This window comes from Mustela putorius, unplaced genomic scaffold (assembly GCF_011764305.1).
Source record: "Mustela putorius furo isolate JIRA1106 unplaced genomic scaffold, ASM1176430v1.1 tig00004039_pilon_pilon_pilon, whole genome shotgun sequence".
Classification (NCBI taxonomy): domain Eukaryota; kingdom Metazoa; phylum Chordata; class Mammalia; order Carnivora; family Mustelidae; genus Mustela; species Mustela putorius.
The window spans coordinates 980,565-999,423 of NW_025422174.1; the positions used below are offsets into that span (position 1 = coordinate 980,565).

The 18,859-nt window shown below is 58.8% G+C and overlaps 3 protein-coding genes across 3 annotated transcripts; 2 read left to right on the forward strand and 1 right to left on the reverse strand.

Annotated features, from left to right (window-relative positions):
- The first annotated feature begins 612 nt into the window (after window positions 1–612).
- TBC1D10B (TBC1 domain family member 10B) lies at window positions 613–11,287 on the forward strand. The gene is made up of 9 exons (XM_004774033.2): window positions 613–1,904; window positions 5,030–5,129; window positions 5,422–5,529; window positions 5,618–5,724; window positions 8,662–8,776; window positions 8,901–8,966; window positions 9,132–9,321; window positions 9,637–9,791; window positions 9,916–11,287. Exons 1-9 carry the CDS (start codon window positions 949–951, stop codon window positions 10,558–10,560), a joined length of 2,442 nt encoding a protein of 813 aa, XP_004774090.2. The 5' UTR covers window positions 613–948; the 3' UTR covers window positions 10,561–11,287.
- LOC101692699 (sesquipedalian-1) lies at window positions 11,276–12,854 on the reverse strand. The gene is made up of 2 exons (XM_004773892.3): window positions 12,308–12,854; window positions 11,276–12,090 (listed from the first exon to the last, which is right to left on the reverse strand). Exon 2 carries the CDS (start codon window positions 12,064–12,066, stop codon window positions 11,449–11,451), a length of 618 nt encoding a protein of 205 aa, XP_004773949.1. The 5' UTR covers window positions 12,067–12,090; window positions 12,308–12,854; the 3' UTR covers window positions 11,276–11,448.
- Window positions 12,855–12,938: 84 nt separating this feature from the next.
- CD2BP2 (CD2 cytoplasmic tail binding protein 2) lies at window positions 12,939–15,330 on the forward strand. Its single transcript, XM_004773893.3, has 7 exons — window positions 12,939–13,067; window positions 13,439–13,630; window positions 13,856–13,988; window positions 14,108–14,265; window positions 14,377–14,815; window positions 14,898–15,004; window positions 15,085–15,330. The coding sequence occupies exons 2-7, from the start codon at window positions 13,559–13,561 to the stop codon at window positions 15,193–15,195; spliced, it is 1,020 nt and encodes a 339-aa protein (XP_004773950.1). The 5' UTR covers window positions 12,939–13,067; window positions 13,439–13,558; the 3' UTR covers window positions 15,196–15,330.
- The last annotated feature ends 3,529 nt before the right edge of the window (window positions 15,331–18,859 follow it).

Here is an 18,859-nt window from a genome sequence, read left to right on the forward strand (position 1 = left end):
GCTGGCCGCGCCGCGACCCTCTGGAGGCTGCCATTGGCTGAGACCGCCGTCTATCTTCCCTCTCTGCCGCGTAAGCGAGGGAATGCGCTCATTGGCTGACGAAGCAAATTCATAGCAAACCTGGCCCGCCCCCCCAGCTGTCATTCCTTCCTGACCTTCTTGGGAGACCCGAAGCATTCCGCAGCTCTTCCTATTGACTGCGGTTGCTGTCTGTCACCGCCCCGATTCACCGCTGTCGGTCAACTTGCCCTCCTCCGACTCCCGCTTTTCATTGGCTCCCTTTTTACTGTTTCCAGCGGCCGCTCCCGCCTCCTCCCGCGGTCACTCACCCTCTAGCCACTTTCATTGGCCAGAAGGTTCAGCTTCCCGCTTTTCGATTAGTTATCCCTTTGGTTCCGCCTCCTCCTGCCTTCGCTCGCCCTCTCATTGGTCTTCTAGCCCTGCCCTCCATTTCCTCTTTCCAAATTACCCAGCCCCTTCCCACCGCCAACCCCACCCACCCTTCCAACCATTGGCAGAAACCCAGTTCCCTCTCTCCTATTATTCGTCCGAACCCTCTGACGAGGCGGGAGGAAAAAAAGGAGCGCGATGGGACTGCGCGCGCGCAGGCGTGAAACGCCGAAACGCCGGCCGCTTCGCCGGCTCCGGGGCATGTGCGCAGGCGCGAGGTCGGCCGCTCGCCTGAAGCAGGAGGGAGGGGGCGGCCGCGAGAGAGCGCGAGGGGTGAGAGGGCGCGAGCGGGACCCCCGCGCCGGGCGCCCCGGGACCCCTGCCACGCCTCCGCGCGCCCGGCGGCGGCCCGCGCGCCGCCCCCGCCCCCGTCCCCGCCGCGCGCCGGGCCGCGCCCTTCTCCTTCTCCCCTTCCTCGGCGGGCGGCGCGCGGCGGCCTGAGGGGCGGCGCCTTCTGCGGCCGCCCCGGCGAGGGGATGTGAGGGTAGGCCCGCGGCCATGGACACCGGCCCGGCGCCCCTGGTGGCCCCGCCGCGCCGTCATGGCGCCCCCCCGCCGGCCCCCTCGCCGCCGCCCCGCGGCTCCCGGGCCGGACCCATCGTGGTGGTGGCCCCGGGGCCGCCAGTGACCACGGCCACTTCGGCCCCGGTCAGCCTGGTGCCCCCCGGGGAGGCGCGGCCCGCCTGGGCCCCGGAGCCCCCGCAGACGTCGGCCCCGGCCCCGGCCCCGGCCTCGACCGCCGCCAGCAGCACGGTAGTGGTGCTGACGCTGGAGGCCTCACCCGAAGCCGCGAGGGCGCCGGTCTCCCCCGGCCCAGAACCCCCGGTGCCCGCGGCGGTGGCCGGAACCGAGACGTCCGTGGCTTTGGGCCCGGGGGCTGACTCTCCGAAGACGGAAGAGGCTAGACCCTCCCCCGGCCCTGGACCGGGGACCCCCAGCCGGACCCCCAGCCGGACCCCTTCCAGAACGGCTCCTGGGGCTCTGATCGCCAAACCCCCGCTTGCCCCCAAGCCGGGAGCCACAGCTGCCCCGGGAGTGACTGCGCGGGTTGCAGCAGGGACCGCGGGACAGGTGACAAGTGGACATGGAGCTGCAGCAGCGACATCAGCATCCACCGCACAGGCTCCAGAGGACCCCTCGGGGCCTGGCCCGGGCGCGTCCGGGACGTGTGAGGCTCTGGTAGCTGTCGTGACGGTCACCCCGGCTCCGGAGCCCGCTGAAAACTCTCAGGACCTAGGCTCCACGTCCAGCCTGGGGCCGGGCATCTCTGGGCCTCGAGGGCAGGCCCCGGACACTCTGAGCTACTTGGACTCTGTGAGCCTCATGTCTGGGACCTTGGAGTCCTTGGCGGATGATGTGAGCTCCATGGGCTCAGACTCGGAGATAAACGGGCTGGCCCTGCGCAAGACGGACAAGTATGGCTTCCTCGGGGGCAGCCAGTATTCGGGCAGTCTGTGAGTACCCGGTGGGCGTCCAGTGGGACTGCTTCGGGGGAGCAGAGGTTGGGGAGGAGGAAATGACACGCCTTGCCCAGACTCTGGCGGCCCGGCCTCCTTTGAGGCTGCAGGGGAGCGGCTCCAGCGGAGGAGTGAGGTGCTCCGCGTTCCCGCTCGAGCCCGGAGCATCCTGAGGTTCCGATGGCGCTTGCGTGTTGGAGTTTCAGACCAGGTGCCGGGAGTTGGGGGTTGCAGCTGGGCTTCGAGTGTGTCCGGTGCTCTTGAGCTGGCTCTTGCCTATTTCCGTGCCTCGGTTTCCTTCTCTGTAAAGTGAAAGGTTGAATGACACCGCACCTGAGGTCATCCCAGGTGCTAGATGCAGAACTCCAGCTATGGGCCGGATAGTCTGGAAAGCTGGCTGGGCAGGGTTGTGGCGGAGCTCGCTGGTGCCTGAGGGGAAAGGAGGGGTGCAGGCATCTCCCCGCCCCGTAGCCCTAGGTCTGATGGGGCCGTGCGATGGGGAAGTCGTGGATGGAGGGGAGACCCTGAAGGCAGGGCTCTTGTGCAGCACAGAGAAGGGCGGTCTTGTGTTCTTACTTAAGGAAAGGGGTTGGGGGAGCCTCTTCCCCATTTCCTCATCTCCGCGGCCCGGCTTACTCTTTCCTAGTTCCCTCCAGGGGCCTGAGTCACTCCTGATGGAGGAGTGTGATCGCCTCTGACTTCTTCCTTCCCTCTCTCTGGATCCGGCGCATTGTTCCTGTAGCCCTTCACCTGCTGGTCCGGTCAGCCTCCAGCACCGCCCGAGCACCCCGCTGCCAGACCTGTGCTGGGCGCTAGGGATGGAATAGTTGTTTCAAGGTGCTCATCATCCAGGGGGAGAAACACATACTTCAGGAGTTGGTTTCAGTACGTGTTAGGGTTAGCCTAGAGATCATCACAGGATTTTCTGAACATCTAGGGAAGGGACCCACTCAGAAGTCCGCTGAGGCTGGTGGGAATGCAGAAGAATGAAGAGGATTTAGTTGTGTATGTGCGTGTTGGGGTGGGGGGCACCTGCCTGCGGTTGGGGGAAGCACTTGGGAGGATAATCTAAGCATGTTTTATAATCCCCAAAATAGAAAATCTTTGAGCATCAACCTTCATGGTCTTAGGAAGGCACCGAAGTTTGACCTTGGTGTTTTCCCATGCACAGAGGGGGCATTGTTGTACCCAATTTATAGGTGAAGAAACAGGATGGAAGTAGTTGAGTGAATTACCCCACTCACATCTGGATCTGTGTGATGGGCTTCTTGTCAGTACTATGCTGCCCTAGGGAGCTTGGATTGAATTGGATTTTAGTGAGCCCCCCCTTGTGTGCTAGGCACCGTGCTGGTTGCTCTTTCTATGCTTTGTAATTTTGTCCCTCTAAAATCTATCATCAGGGCACCTGGGTGGCTCAGTCGGTTAAGCATCTGCCTTCAGCTTGGGTCATGATCCCAGGGTCCTGGGATTGAGTCCCACATCAGGCTCCCTGCTCAGCCAGGAGCCTGCTTCTCCCTCTGCCTGCTGCTCCCCCTGCCTGTGCTCTCTCTCATGCTCTCTCTGTGTCAAATAAATAAAAATCTTTTAAAAAATAAAATAAAATCTATCATCTGGGCTGGAGGAATATATTTCTGAGGCAAGACTGACTGAGGTACATGTTACCCTAAAAGCTTGTCGCTCCCCACTGGACACAGGATAAAGTCCCAAGTGCTCTATTTTGCAGATAGGCTCCTTAGTATCTGGCTTTGCCAGCCGTTCTGGTCTTCTCTCTCACGACTGCTTACCACGTACTTAGTCCTGCGGTCCTGTTGGACAGCGGGCTGTAGTCTCTCCCCTCCTATTCCGGCTTCCGCACCTGCCAGGAACGCCTTTCTCCCCCTTCTTGCCTTAGTATGTCCTGTTTAGTCCTTCATGGCTTATAACTCGATGTCTCCTCCTCCAGGAAGCCGTTTCTGGTATCCATTGCTCCTACTTCAGTCGGTGTCTCTTCTGTGCAATTTTTCTCATTGCCTTTCCCATACTCCATTGTAATTATCTGCCTTGCAAGCTTGTGACCTTCTTGAGGGCAGGAAAGATATTATCTTATTCTTCTGATCCTTAGCAGGGTTTGGAACTGACTTTGGATGGAAATTAATGAGAGGTGTTTAAGGGGCTCCTAAGACAAAAGAAACTAGTATTTAATGAGCCCTCCCATTTACCAGTCCTTTATATAGTTTCTCAGTAATCCTCTCATAACTTTGTGATGTAGGTGGCGACATCCCTTTTTTATAGAAGAGGAAGAGACTCAGGTAATCACTTGCCAAGATTCCCCAACTTCTAATGGACGGACCTGGGATTTGAGCTCAGGTCTGTCTGGAAACTCCAGCTCGCTCTTCCATTCCACTCACCTCCTGGTGCTGGCTCCTACAAGTAACTGTTTCAAGGCTCATGGGGCATCTTGAGTGTGAGGCTGTGACAGAGCAGTGGGCAAACTGTGGAGGGAAAACTTCCTGTACTTGGGAATCGAGGGTGATTTCAGGAAGGAGGAGGTAGAGGGGATTGTAGATGGCCAAGGAGATCACAGGAGTCTGACGGGAGGAGACTCAGATAGTTGCTTCTAAGGAGCAGAGAAATATATTTGTTCTCGATTTTATTTTGTGGATAATTATTGTTGTTACTGAGCACTTGCTGTTTGCTACCTCGTATGACCTCCATCTTACAAATGCCGAAATTGAGGCTCAGAATTCGGTGACTTGCCCAAGGTCACACAAGGAATGAGTGGTAAAGCTAGAACCTGGACCCAGGTCTCATGCAAAGTGTGGTTTTTAAATATTCTGTATCCTACCCCCCAAACTTGTATGTGCCATAAGCAGGATTTGAACACACCCAGCATGTATATAGATCCACCATGAGAGCTCAACCTTTGTATAGAGATTCCTTCCAAAGAGAAGTCCTTTCTGTGTGGTGAGCAAGGCTCTTGGATGGCTAAGCGGCCAGATGTCCTGATGGCTTGGTAGCTCACAAAATGCTTTTGCATCCAGTCTCTCATTTGAAACCGGGGAGGTGGCCTGCTTCGGTTCTGCCAGCAGTCCCTGCTTTACACGACTCCTTCTGACCCCTTCCATGTTCCCTTCATCCTGCAGAGAGAGCTCCATTCCCGTAGATGTGGCTCGGCAGCGGGAGCTCAAATGGCTGGAGATGTTCAGTAACTGGGATAAGTGGCTGTCACGGCGTTTCCAGAAGGTTTGGAAGGCTGAGTGGTGGGCAGGCCAATGGGGCTGGTTGTGGAGAGGTCTGGGAGGGCTCATGTGCTCCGGGGAAGCCGTGTTCTTGCTCTCTAGACTACACTGGGGGCAGGTGGTGCTTGGGCCTGGGGGGAGGAGCAGCTTTGCTAATAGAAGGCCAGGCCAGGTCCAGTGGAGTCCAGCCAATGGGATGTGTGAGGGGTGTGCCAGGAAGCCTGAGGACTGCTGGGGAAAGCCTGGAGGCTCTGCCAGCCCCTGGAGCTGCTGCCCTGCCCGCCGTTCTGTCTTAGGTGAAGCTGCGCTGCCGGAAGGGGATCCCCTCTTCCCTCAGAGCCAAGGCCTGGCAGTACCTGTCCAATAGCAAGGAACTCCTGGAGCAGAACCCTGGCAAGTTTGAGGTGTGTCCAGGGTATGGGGATGTGACATGGTGTGAAGGGTATCATCAGTCCCCCAGATCCTGAGATCATCCCTGCTGTCGCGTTGCAGGAGCTGGAACGGGCGCCTGGGGACCCGAAGTGGCTGGATGTGATTGAGAAGGACCTGCACCGCCAGTTCCCTTTCCATGAGATGTTTGCTGCTCGAGGGGGGCATGGGTAAGATGGCCGGACCGCGTGCGTCAGTCAGCAAGCATTGGTAGAGGGCTCCAGTGGATACAGGGCTGGGTTGGAAGTGGTTCTTGCTCTCCAGGGCTTGTAGGAGAGCGGCGCTTAACGGGCCGAGTGTCAGGCCATACTGAAGGAAACGTCCTGGGAGGAAGATTCTGACTTGGAATCTTGGGGGACTGCTGGAGGCGGGACAGGAGGGCACAACAACATACCGAAGAGGTCGCATTTGCACTGGGTTTTGAAGGACAGATGGGAGCAGAGCAGGGGCAGGTTTGTCGTGGCTGGGGGTTTCTGTCTGGGGTGTGCAGTTGGGTAGAGCTGAGGCTGGAGAAGCAGTTTAGGGCCAGGTCACCAAAGGCCCTTAACGTGCCAGGCACTTGTACTTCTGTTGTATCTACTAGGCTTCCCCGAGATGTGTATATATCAGTCCTTCGTAGTATGCAAGATGGTATCAAGTGGTTCTCAAGTGGACTTTCTTCTTTAGTTGGTTCATCTTTTCAGCAGATACTTAACTCCTGCTGTCTGCCAGGCACTGGTCTAGCCACAGATGACAGCAGTTAACAAGAGACAAAAACTCCTGCCCCTATGCAGCTTACTACATTTTAGCGGGGATAGACAATACATAAGGAAGCCAAAGAAAAAGTATGTTGCATGTGAAATGGTGGTAAGTATGAAAGAGGAGTTTAAAACCAGAATCGGGAATGGAGAATGAGAATGGAGATGGAGTTACAAGTGACCGGATCTGTGTTTTAAAAGGATCATTCTGACTGCTGTGCTGAGAATAGAATATAAGGGGACAAGGACAGAAGCAGAGAGACCCGTTAGGAGGCCATTTCTGTAATCCAGTAGTGATATATAGTAGTGATATATAGACTAGAATGGTAGCTGTGGAACTGTGAGGAGAAGGTATATATTCTGAAGGTAGAGCCAGAAGGATTTGCCAGCGGATTGGATGCGGAGTGAGAGGGAGCGAGCGAGAGAGTACAATTCAGGCTGACTCGGAAGGTTTGGGGCCTGAGAAACAAGAAAAATGGAATTTTATATATTGATGTGGATGGGGAAGATGGGGGAAAAGAAGTTTGAGGGGTACGTCAGGAGCTCAGTTATGGAATATGAGGCTTGGAATGCTGATTTGATGTCCAGATGGAGATGCCGAGTAAGTCGGATGGACGTCTGCCGCATCCAGGTCGGGGACTTGGGGAGAAGTTTAAAGTGGAGGTGAGCTGGAGATTGTCCGCTTCCAGATGGGACTAAGTCTCACCCATAGGACTGGATGAGATCATCAGAGCAGCAAGTGTAGATATAAAAGGAAGCTCAAAGACTGAGGCCTGCAGCTCCAGCATTTTCTGGAATGGGAAGATGAGAACGAACCAATGAGGGAAACTCGAAACAAACTGGAGAGGTAGAAGGAAAACCAGGGCCGTGTGATTTCTGGAAGCGAACTGAAGAGGGGTTTCAGGTCCGGCTGCTTGAAATCCTGCTGATGAGTCCAGTCAACTCAAGTCTGCAGATTGATCTCGGGACTCAGCACAGTGGAGGTCATTGGTGACCCTGATAAGAGCCGTTTTGTGCGGGGCAGTGGGTTAAAGCCTGACTGCAGAACGGGAGGAGAGAGCTTGATGGCAGCGAGTCTGTCCCCTGAAGTGTTGCTGAGTGGGTAAGGAGGGAAATGATGTGGTGTTTGGAGGCGCGGGGGGGCAAGAGACATTTTTTTTTTTAAGCAGGAGGAAATAACAGATGTTGGTAAGCCAAGGGGAATGATCTAATAGGGAGAGGAAATCTGATGGTGCGGGAGAGGTGGGAGCTGGCTGGGGTGATGGCCCGTGTAGGTGAGAGCGGATGGGCAGCGGCGCCCAAGAGGAAAGGCTGCGTTTGGCCAGGATCACAGACAGCTCCCCCAGAGCCACGGGGGAGGAAACAGGGACACGTGCAGGAGGCAGGTGAGGGAAGCACGGGAGCTTGTGGGCACTTCGTGTCCCTGGAATAGGTATTAGAGAGAATAACTAGTGCGTCCAACCGGTCCTTTCACGGATGCCGTTGCAAAGCGGAGAAAAGATACGAAGTGAAAAAGAGCGGGGGGTATGCAAACAAAGCACAAATGAAGATCACACTTCAGTGACTACATTTTGGGATAGAAGAGGTCATTTTTATGTTTTTCTGGGTAAGAAATGAGGGTTTGTGCTACGGAATGGCTGCGGAGGCTGAAGGAACAGGCACAAATGAAATTCAAGAGGTGAGATTTGGTGATGAGCCACTGGAACTGATGAAGGCCTCTCTTTTCCAATGTGGGGCTGACAGAACGGATCCCCAGACGCAGTGACGGCGCACCTTCAAGAGGAGCGGGGTCGAGGGCAGGGACTTGATCCTTTTGGTCGCAGAGACCAGAGAAAGGTCTGACGCACAGCTGGCTTCCCAGGCCTTCTCCAAGAACCAGGGCCCACTGGACACAGTGGTGGGGACCTGATTCAGTCCAGTGAGGCAGATGAGGCGGGCCCTGCCCTGGGAAAGCCCCTGCCCTGGGGTGCTAAAAGCATTCAGACAGTGTGACAGGAGGGCCGATGGCTGCAGGCAGTGGAAGCTTCCCCAAGAAGGTGACCTTGAAGGTCTACAGGATGGTGGCAGATGAAGAAGGGAGAGAGAGCACAGCCTGTGCGGGGGAACGGGTAGGGAGCAGGTGGGGTGTGCAGGCAGGGTGTGAGGCTGCAGCCTGGAATGCTTTGGTCATGGTCGGAGTCTTTGGCTTCATCTCGATGGGCAGCACTCGGAGCATCAGTGGAGGCCTGTGGTGGCAAAGCTGTGAGGTTAATCTGGAAGTGGGTCTAGGCAGGGTCTGGAATGGGGCTGGGCAGGGAGAGCAGGCTTGGTTTGGGGCAGAGAGCCCCCAGCCCCTGGGATCGCCCTCATCGTCTTCCCCGATGCCCGCAGGCAGCAGGACCTGTACCGAATCCTGAAGGCCTACACCATCTACCGGCCCGATGAGGGCTACTGCCAGGCCCAGGCCCCTGTGGCCGCCGTGCTGCTCATGCATATGCCCGCGGAGGTCAGCATCCCCTGGTCCTGGGAGGGGAGGGCCCGGGAGGACCTGGCCTGCAGCGGCGACCGGGGAGCACTCTCCTCCGTTTCTCAGGCCCCATCTCTCCCCCGCTTGCTCTTGCCCTCCTCAGCAAGCTTTCTGGTGCCTGGTGCAGATCTGTGACAAGTACCTCCCCGGCTACTACAGCGCAGGGCTGGTGAGTGTGCAAAGGCTCGGGCGCCCCAGGCCGCGGGGAGGTCCTTGTCCTGCGCATTTGTCCTCCGCCCTGCGCCTCTCCCACTGAAGTGAGGATCTCCTCCCAGCGACAGGGCTGCCCTGAGGGGGTCCCCGTAGACCCCCTCATGGCTTCTCCCACCCGCAGGAGGCCATTCAGCTGGACGGAGAGATCTTTTTTGCGCTGTTGCGCCGGGCCTCCCCACTGGCGCACCGGCACCTGCGGCGGCAGCGCATCGACCCCGTGCTCTACATGACCGAGTGGTTCATGTGCATCTTCGCCCGCACCCTGCCCTGGGCGTCCGTGCTGCGTGTTTGGGACATGTTCTTCTGTGAAGGTACTTCTGCACCCGCTCAGCCCACGGCAGGGCCTGGGGTTTCCACAGTGGCTGCCAGAGAGGGGCGTGCTGCCGGGAGGTACGCCGGGGCCTTGGCTTCCCTGTATGTGGTGTGGGGGCCGGAGAAACTGGGGCCCGGTCTTGGCTCTGCCATCAGCCCGAAGTCTACTCCCTCCCGGGAACCTGAAACCCAAGGCAGCTCCTTTCCCTCCGTGGGGCCTCCATTTCCTCATCTGTGAGGACGGCAGTAAGCTGGGCACAGGGGGCTGCGGTTCCAGCCCTGATCACTTGTGCTCTCTTTTTCTGCCTTCCCAGGCGTCAAGATCATCTTCCGGGTGGCCCTGGTGCTGCTGAGGCACACGCTGGGCTCAGTGGAGAAGCTTCGCTCCTGTCAGGGCATGTACGAGACCATGGAGCAGCTGCGCAACCTGCCCCAGCAGTGCATGCAGGAGGACTTCCTGGTGCACGAGGTAGGCCACAGGCCACGGCGGCCCAAGGCCACGGCGGCCCAAGGCCACAGCACCTGCTTCTGCCTGCCCCCGCCCTCCCCTTCCCCTTCCCCTGCATCCTGCTACCCAGTCCTTCTCCGTCTAGGTGACCACCCTCCCAGTGACGGAAGCACTGATTGAGCGAGAGAACACGGCCCAGCTCAAGAAGTGGCGGGAAACCCGGGGCGAGCTGCAGTATCGGCCCTCTCGGCGACTACATGGCTCCCGGGCCATCCATGAGGAGCGGCGGCGACAGCAGCCACCCCTGGGCCCCTCTTCCAGCCTTCTGAGCCTCCCTGGCCTCAAGAGCCGAGGTTCCCGGGCAGCTGGGGGGGCCCCCTCTCCACCCCCTCCTGCCCGCCGGGCCAGTGTGGGGCCTGCCCCAGGGCCTGTGGTCACCGCTGAGGGACTGCATCCATCCCTTCCTTCGCCTACTGGCAACAGCACCCCACTGGGTTCCAGCAAGGAGACTCGAAAGCAGGAGAAGGAGCGGCAGAAACAGGAGAAGGAACGGGAGAGGGAGCGGCAGAAGCAGGAGAAGGAACGGGAGAGGCAGGAGAAGGAGCGCCAGAAGCGGGAAAGAGAGCAGGAGAAGGAGCAACAGAAGCAGGAGAAGGAGCGCCAGAAGCAGGAGAAGAAGGCCCAAGGCAGGAAGCTCTCGCTGCGTCGAAAGGCAGATGGGCCCCCGGCCCCCCAGGATGGTGGGGACAGGTCCTCGGCATCTGAGGCCCGGCAGGATGCTTACTTCTGACCTGTCTTAGGGCTGGACTGCATGGCCCCCCTCTTCCTTGGTCAAGAGCAGGCCCGGCCTGGGGCAGCCGTGAACAAGTCTGGAGCCCTCACCTCCAGTTGGGCCCGGCTGGGGTCTCTGTCAGTCCTGCCCCAGTTCCCTCTGGGGTCCGTCCCAGGTGCAGTCCTGATGGGCGGTTTGTCACCTCGGAGGTGACTTGGCAGTGGGAATCAGCAGTTTTCAGATTTACACCAGTTGCTCCCCTTATCCGTGCGTGGAGCTGGGTTCCTTTTCCCCTTCTTCAGCTGTGCCAGTCCCCTCTTCCTGCCTGGGGCCAAGGCTCTCCTCGCCCTCCTTCTGGACATCTCTGTTGTAATTATGTACAGAGGACCTGGGGGGTCCAGGGTGGGTGTGTTCTCTGTCTTCTGTCCTTGAGTTCTCCTTCCCCAGTGTTCTTGCACTCACTTATTTAAAGGGACACGTGCTGGAGCAGGACATGCCCCCCCCCCCCACCTGCCATCCTGGCTCTTTCCTCTCACCCACCTTCCTGTGTGTTCTCCGGCTTCTCCTGCTCTGTCTCCGCCAGGGTCCCCACCTTTCGCCTTGTTTCCCTCCAGCCCCTATCTGGGGAAGGGGTCTTCCCTGGAGCTCCAGGGGGTGGAACCCAATGTTTACATTCTCTTCTGTCTCTGCTCCCACCCTGTGCGGCGCTTTGAGGAATCAGAAAAGAACCTGCTGTTGTACCTGGGCTTGTCTCCTGCTTTGTTATTTGACGATGGGGGGCAGAGTAAGGACTGGACAGGGGGTGGAAAACAGTGGAGTAAGCGGGATCTGGGTGTCGACTGCAGCAGTTGGCTGGTCTTGGCAGGTAGGTACCTCTTGGCCTTTGGTCCATCTTTCAGTCCCTCATCAACAGCTCTTGAGCTCCGGCTCCTCCTCTGCCTGGGATCTGTTGCTTCCATTGTTACTGGCCTGGGGCCTTCCACGCACGACCTGCAGCACCCGGATCTCCTTCCCGAAGTGCTCGTGCAACTCCTGGAAGCTGGAGGGGGTACTGAGTGTGGCTACAAAGCCACAGCCCTCTGGGGGTGAGCTGGGCTCTTGGCCAGCTGCCTGGCAGAGCTCCCGGTACTGGGCCTCCAGGGTGGGTAGGAGCGCCACCAGCTGCCTGCAGCTCGCCCCAGCCAGCGCCCACAGCCAGGCTCCCAGCTCTTCCTGATTTTCTGCTGCCAGCTTGTAGGCCCGTCCACCTGTGCCCTCAACCCTGGGGGTCAGGATGGTAAAGGCATGGGGTTCTGTGGCCCCAAGGCGTGGCTCCACCTGGCAGTTTTCCAAGAGAATGAGGCCCAGGGGTGTGTGGTCCGCTTGGTTCTCCAGGTAGAAGAGGAGGTTTCCGCGGAGGACGAACCAGCGGCGTTGGTAGCTGGTGTTTCGGGCTCCCTTCTTTAGCAAAATGCCCTCCCGGTCTGGAGCCTGTGCTCTGCAGCCACGGAAGAAACTGAGCACGGACTTCTGGTGCAGTTTCATGGTAATCCGATCTGAGAGTCAACCCTGGGGCGGCAGAGAAGAGAGGTGGTCCTGGCCCAGTGGGATTTAAGACTGTCCGCCAGAGGTCGCGGTCTTGCCCCCACGGCACTGGGACCCACACCTCCCACCTCCAGCTCTGCCCCTCGGGCCAGTTTGCAAACTGGGCAGGGGCCGCTCGCCTGGGCTCCCGTCTACCTGCGGCTGCGGTCTGAGAGGCACTGGTGCCCTTTTGTAGGCCTACCTGAGGTCAGGGCACAAGAGACGTCTGGCCTGAGTACCGGGCACAGGTATCCCCGTCACCTTTCCGGCGACTCCCCACCCCGCAAGGCAGGAACTGGCCCGGGGGCAGGCGTGGGGGGAAGGACTCCCCCTGGGTCCTAAAGAGAGCGGAGTTCCGCCCACGCCCCCAGAGCCATCCGGGGCCGCCGCGGGGAGAAGAGCGAGGCCGAACCTCGGAGTGGGAGTGGACAGAACTGGGCCCTGGGAGGACAGGCAGGGTTCCCAAAGAGATGGCGAGGGGCGCAAAGCTCTGGGCCAGCCCTGGGGAAGGGGGACAACCCTGGAAAGGGAAACGGGCCGAAACCCACGGTCCCATTTCGGTCCCGTCATGGCCCCGGGCGCCCCTTTAAGCAGAGCGCGCCCCCATTTCTCCCCAGAGCCTGTAACTGCTGTAGGAGGGAGCCGAAACCGCATCCGGCCAGCCCTGTCGTCGGACCGGGGTCCAGGCGTGCAGGCGGCCCCCGTCGCCGCCACTGTCGCCCCCCGCGGCGCACGTCACGCTGGGGAGGGCGGAGCCGCCTTCCCCGCTCCGGGCGCACTTCCGCCCGCTCCTCCGCTAGTCTCTCCCACGGGTGCAGCCACTTCCGGCTTCCGCGGCGCAGCCACTTCCGGCTTCCGGGCGCCCTCGCATTCTCTTCCGGGTGATGGCGGCCGGTGCCCCGGACGTGCCCCTGGCGAAGGCCTCTCTCTTTCTTTCCGCGCCGCCTCCCGCGGATCCCTAGGTGAGCGCGCGCCGGTGGGGCCCCGCGAATCCCCGCGCTCCTGCCGCCCCCTGACTTGTATGGCGAGCCCGGACAGTTGCGGGTCACCGCGCCGAGTTGGGAGGAGGGCGCGGCCCGGGCCCGCGGGCTCTGAGGGAGCTGGAGGCGCGGGGGCGGTGTAGCCCGCGGGCCCGGTCGCCCCAGGCCTGCGAGGGCCAGGACGGGGTGCGGGGGGGGCTCTGTCCTTTGGCCTCGGGCGGGGTTGCCCGTGGGAAGCGCCTCCGCGCGCCCGCCTCGGGCCGGGCTCCAGCAGCTCCTGCGGACCAAGTGCCGCGGCCTCGGGGCCGCCGGCTTCTCTCCCGGCGCCTGACTCTGGGCCGCGTCCGCCCCAGGCCGGATCGGATGCCAGCAGGTGACTCCGTCGGCCGGGCGTCCGGAGCCGAGCGGCCTCTCCCAGCTGCCTTGGTCCGCGCCTTCCTCCTCGGGGCGCTAGGGCAGGCCCGTGTGCCGTCATGCCGAAGAGGAAAGTGACCTTCCACGGCGTCGGAGACGAGGACGACGACGCCCGTGTCCCCAGGAAGAAGGTGAGGCCGGGCTGCGGCGGCGTGGGGAGGAGTGTCGGGAGGGCCGGGTGCGTCGGGAGAGTTTCCAGTGTGAGGCTCTGAGGACAAACCTCGCCGGAGCATCCCGGGGGAGCCAGTGACCTGCGCGTCCTGACCCGTGTCCTGACCCGTGTCCTGACCCGCGTCCTGACCCGTGTCCTGACTCGCGTCCTGACCCGTGTCCTGACCCGCCGGCCCCTCTCGCAGCTGGCGGATCCGGGGACCGGGGCAGGGGGGCCTGGGAGCCGCTTCAAAGACAAGCACTCCCTGGACAGCGACGAGGAGGACGACGCCGAGCGGCCCAGCAAGTACGACATCCTGGCTTCGGAGGATGTGGAGGGTGAGCTCAGCCCAACCCCTGATGCCACCGGAGGAACACGCAGGGCTTCAGGGGGTGCGGGGCACGGAGCGCTTTTTGTCCTGCTTGCTCAGTGTGGGACGCCTGTGTCTTGGGCGCAGGTCAGGAAGCGGCCACACTCCCCAGTGAGGGGGGTGTGCGGATCACACCCTTCAACCTGCAGGAAGAGATGGAGGAAGGCCACTTTGATGCCGATGGCAACTACTTCCTGAACCGGGATGCTCAGATCCGGGACAGCTGGCTGGACAACATCGACTGGGTGTGGCCCAGGGTTGACCTGGCTGGGGGTCTGGAGGCAGACAGTGCTGGGCTGAGGCCCCGCTCACGGTTTGTTGGAGATAACACCCCCCCTCCCGTTTTCCTCTCCTAGGTGAAGATCAGGGAGCGGCCACCTGATCAGCGCCCGCCGTCAGACTCCGAGGAGGAGGACGGCCTGGGCCAGACACCAATGAGCGCCCAGGCTCTCCTGGAGGGCCTTCTGGAGCTGCTGTTGCCAAGAGAGACAGTGGCTGGAGCGCTGAGGCGTCTGGGGGCCCGAGGAGGGGGCGGCAAAGGGGGCGGCAAGGGGGCTGGGCGGCCTAGTTCCCCCCAGCGCCTGGATCGCCTGTCTGGGCTGGCTGACCAGATGGTGGCCCGGGGCAACCTTGGTGTCTATCAGGAGACAAGGGAACGGTTGGCCATGCGGCTGAAGGGGTTGGGGTCCCAGACTCAGGCACCCCCTGAGCCCACACCACCCCCCTCTCTGGACATGTTTGCTGACGAAGTGGCCGAGGGGGAGCTGGAGACTCCGACTCCTACCCAGAAGGGAGGTAAGGCTGGAAGGTGGGGGAGGGGTGGTGGGGGCAGGGAGCAGGGCGCCAGCCACCCAGACGGCCCCGCCTGTTATTTTAGAAGCAGAGTTGCCAGGAGATGGTCTGGTGGACGTCATGTGGGAGTACAAATGGGAGAACACGGGGGATGCTGAGCTGTACGGCCCCTTCACCAGCTCCCAGATGCAGGTGAGCCCCTTGCTCCTTCGCTCCCCCGACCCCCGCCACCCAGGTCAGGCCTTTCTCAGCTCCGCGCTCTCTCCCTGCAGACCTGGGTGAACGGAGGCTACTTCGCGGACGGCGTTTATTGCCGGAAGCTGGACCCTCCCGGTGGACAGTTCTACAACTCCAAACGCATTGACTTTGACCTCTATACCTGAGCTGGCCAAGGGCCCAGCTTGGTGTCCCCTTCTCTCCTGGACTCTCTGGAGGAGGCCCCGGCTGCCTCAGGCAGTGAGGATTTGGGGGCCACTTTTCAGTCAATTTTCCTTTTCCAATAAAAGCCTTTAGTTGTACATCAGGGCCTTGGCTGTGCTGCTGACCGGAAGCTGAGGCCCTTCGCAGCCCCTTTGGACTCGCCTCATGACTGTTTCCCGAGTTCCTTCTTGGGAGTTTCTGGTCACCTGAACCACCTCACCTTTGTTTACCGCTCCTGGGGCGAGTGGACTCTGCTCACCGGAAAAAACCCCTTTGTTCACATGCTGTTTTCCAGTATTTCCGGAGCAGGCTTCCTCTCTTGCTGCTCTTCGGCCTTCGGCTTTTAGAACCCCCGAGTCTGTCTTTGCAGCCATTATAAGGTAGAGCGCCAGGAGTGAAGATTTTAGGCCTCCAAGGGCTAGGACATTTGTCGGGGATGAGTAGGAAGCCTGGTACACACTGGTCCCCCAGGGGTCTCAAGCTCCTCAGAGGAAGGGGGAACTCCGGGCCACCTGGGCCAACACTTGATCGGACACAAAAAAGAGCAGTGCCTCCCTCGAGCTCAGAGCAAAGCAGGGGGCTGGCCCAGACCCACTGGGCTTCTTTCCTAGGCCTTTCGTGGCACTTTTGAGGCCCTGAAGCTTCCATTTCCTGGGCTCCCACAAGTGTGCCTGGTTTGAAGCTAGTGCCTTGAGGGAACTGAGCTAACTAGGGGCTGATCCCCTTCAGGAATTGAGATTCCGGGGCGTGGAGTCAGGAAGGAGACAAGCAGGTGTCATTGGACCCAGCACCCCAGCCTCTCACCCGTGCTGCCACATGCCTCTTCTCGCACCAGCTGAGGTTGAAACTTCCCTGTTCATTGGAGTCTCGGGGGAGCTGTAAGATTACTCCTCAGATTCTAAATGAATCGGGCTGGGTAGTGGCTAGGTGGTCGGGGCTTCTGAAAGCTCCCAGGGGGTTCCAGTGTGCAGACAGGTGGAGAAGCGCCAGACTCCCGTGCCTCGGTTTGCCTAGAACAAGGAAGGGGCAGCTTCCCAGATCCTGCGGTGGTGGCAGAGCTGAGCACGTGTGGCCGGGCCGCGCTGGCATGTGGCGCAGGCTTGCTGAGCCCCAGAGCCCCAGGTGGAAGGGGCCAGGCTGGGAAGCAGGAAGACGAGGACGGCCCGGGGAGAGTCAGGGCTCGTGTGAGGGCTCCAGCTTCATCTAATAACAGGGTCCACGCTAGTGCCGGCCCAGACTTGGTGTTCATTGACTCCAAGATGCCTTGGCCTGTGGTAAGTCTTAAGAGAGAAACCCCTGCCAGTTACCTTTATATGATGTCATTGATTAAAAGGTGCGTCTTGATTTCAGAAACGTTCAGAAGTGAAAAGCAAAAGACCGGTCACTTTTATAACCCCAGGATCTCTGACTTGTGGGAGGGGCTTAGTGTTTGGTGAACAGATGAAGGCCAAGGGCATGGTGCTCTTGGAGGACCACTGGACAGACCTATCCAGTGACCTATCTTCACCGTTGGTTTGAGGGTTGGTTTTTTGTTTGTTTTTGTTTTGTTCTGTTTTTTGTTTTGTTTTGTTTTATTTTTGAAAAGAGAGCCAGCTGGGCAGGGAGGGGTAAAGTGAAGAGAGAGCATCTAAAGCAGGCTCCATGCCCAGTGCAGAGCCTGATGCAGAGCCCGACATGGAACTTGACCTCAGCACCCTGAGCTCATGACCTGAGCGGAAATGAAGAGTCAGACGTTTAACCCACTGAGCCACCCAGGATGCCCCAACCTTCCAGATGATGCTGTGTGTAGGCAGAACAGTGGTCCCCCAAAGATGTCCGTATCCTCAAGAGAATCTGAATATGGGACCTACTGTGGCAAAAGAGACTTTGTAGGTGCTTAAATCAGTGACTGAGTTGGGGGACGGGTTACTCTGGATTATTGAGGTGGGTGGGCCCAGTGTCATCACAAGGGTCCTACAAAGCCGAAGAGAGTCGGGAGGGTCGAAGAGAGGGAGGTGAGGGCATTAAACAGCTGCTGGATTTGGAGATGGAAGACTGGGCCATATGCCAAAGCATGTGTGGCTGTGGAAGCTGGCAAAGGCGTGAAAAGTCTCCCCAGGGCCACCACAAAAGGCAGCCCTCCTGTGGGTCTGAACCCGGTGGGAACCACTGTGGACTTCTGACCTCTAGAATCCTAATGAAGTCTGTCTTTCAAGCCACTGAATTTATGCTTGTTATAGCTGTAGTCGGAAACTACATTCCCCATCTAGCTGAATGCCCTCCCCTCCCACGAACGGCCCTAAGTCCTCTCTCCGGGTGGCCTTGTCTCTGTTTCAAGCCCTTATCCGCGCTTAACTCTCTTGCTCTTCTTTTTTAAAAGATTTTATTTATTTGATAGAGAGAGAGATCACAAGAGAGGCAGGCAGAGAAAGAGGGAGAAACAAAACAGGCTCCCAGCTGAGCAGAGAGCCTGATGCGGGGCTCGATCCCAGGACTCTGAGAGCATGACCTGAGCCGAAGGCAGAGGCTTTAACCCACGGAGCCCCCCAGGCGCCTCGCCCTTGCCCTTCCTTAAACAATGTGTACACGTCTGCGTAATGTAATTTTTCTTAAGCCTTCTATACAACACAGTGGTGTTGCAGATTTACAGAAAACGTACAAAATAGCACAGTGAGCTCAGCCGGTTTCCCTCATTAACCTCTTTCACTGGTACCTTTGTTGTAATGAACCAACATGATTACTTTGACCAACCACTTTGTTGAGATGTAACGCACCCACTTGAAGTGTACAATTAAGTGTTTTTTTTTTTTCCAGTATATCCTTAGGGTTGTAAGACATCACTACAATCCAAATTTAGAATATTTTTGTCGACCCTCGAAGAAACCCCACCCATCAGCAGCCCCCCCTTCCTCTCCATCCCCCATCCTCCAGCCACCCCCATCCCCCGCAACCACTAGTCTTCCTGTCTCTGCAGAGTTGCCTATTGTGGCCATTTCATACAAACGGACGCCTAAACATGTGGTCTCCTGCCTTCTGCGTCTGCTTCTACTTGGCCCGTTTTTGAGATTCGTTTGTGTAACACGTAACAGTACTCCATGCTTTTTTTTTTATTGAATACTGTCCCGCCGTATGGATGTATACTATATTACCATTAACTAAACCTCACACTTTCTTTGGATTTTACTCATTTTCCCCTAATGCCCCTTGTCTGTTTCAGAATCTCTTCTGGGATTCTCCCTCACATGCAATTGTCAGGTCTCCTTGAACTCTGGTCTGACAGTATCTTAGACTTGTTTTTGCTGACTCGGACAGTTCTGAGAAGCCTTGACTAGGTATTTTGTAAAATATTTCTCAAATGTAGGCTTTTTCTGTCTGGTATTTTCTCATGCTTAGATATGGGTTATGGGTTTTGGGAAGGAAGACCGTGGAGGTGAAGTCCCCCCCCCCCCCCGGTTACTGAAAACTTGTATTGGCTCCGTTTCCCTCAAGATAAATTTCAACAGGGGCGCCTGGGTGGCTCAGTTGGTTGAGCGGCTGCCTTCGGCTCGGGTCATGATCCCAGCATTCTGGGATCGAGTCCCACATCGGGCTCCTTGCTCGGCGGGGAGCCTGCTTCTCCCTCTGCCTCTGCTGCCACTCTGCCTGCCT

Coding starts and splice junctions, on each gene's coding strand:
- TBC1D10B (XM_004774033.2), top strand. CDS start 949: ATGGACACCGGCCCGGCGCCCCTGGTGGCCCCGCCGCGCCGTCATGGC. Junction 5,130..5,421: donor TGTCACGGCGTTTCCAGAAG/GTTTGGAAGGCT, acceptor GTTCTGTCTTAG/GTGAAGCTGCGCTGCCGGAA. Junction 9,322..9,636: donor GGACATGTTCTTCTGTGAAG/GTACTTCTGCAC, acceptor CTGCCTTCCCAG/GCGTCAAGATCATCTTCCGG.
- LOC101692699 (XM_004773892.3), bottom strand. CDS start 12,066: ATGAAACTGCACCAGAAGTCCGTGCTCAGTTTCTTCCGTGGCTGCAGA.
- CD2BP2 (XM_004773893.3), top strand. CDS start 13,559: ATGCCGAAGAGGAAAGTGACCTTCCACGGCGTCGGAGACGAGGACGAC. Junction 14,266..14,376: donor GGCTGGACAACATCGACTGG/GTGTGGCCCAGG, acceptor TTCCTCTCCTAG/GTGAAGATCAGGGAGCGGCC. Junction 14,816..14,897: donor GACTCCTACCCAGAAGGGAG/GTAAGGCTGGAA, acceptor CTGTTATTTTAG/AAGCAGAGTTGCCAGGAGAT.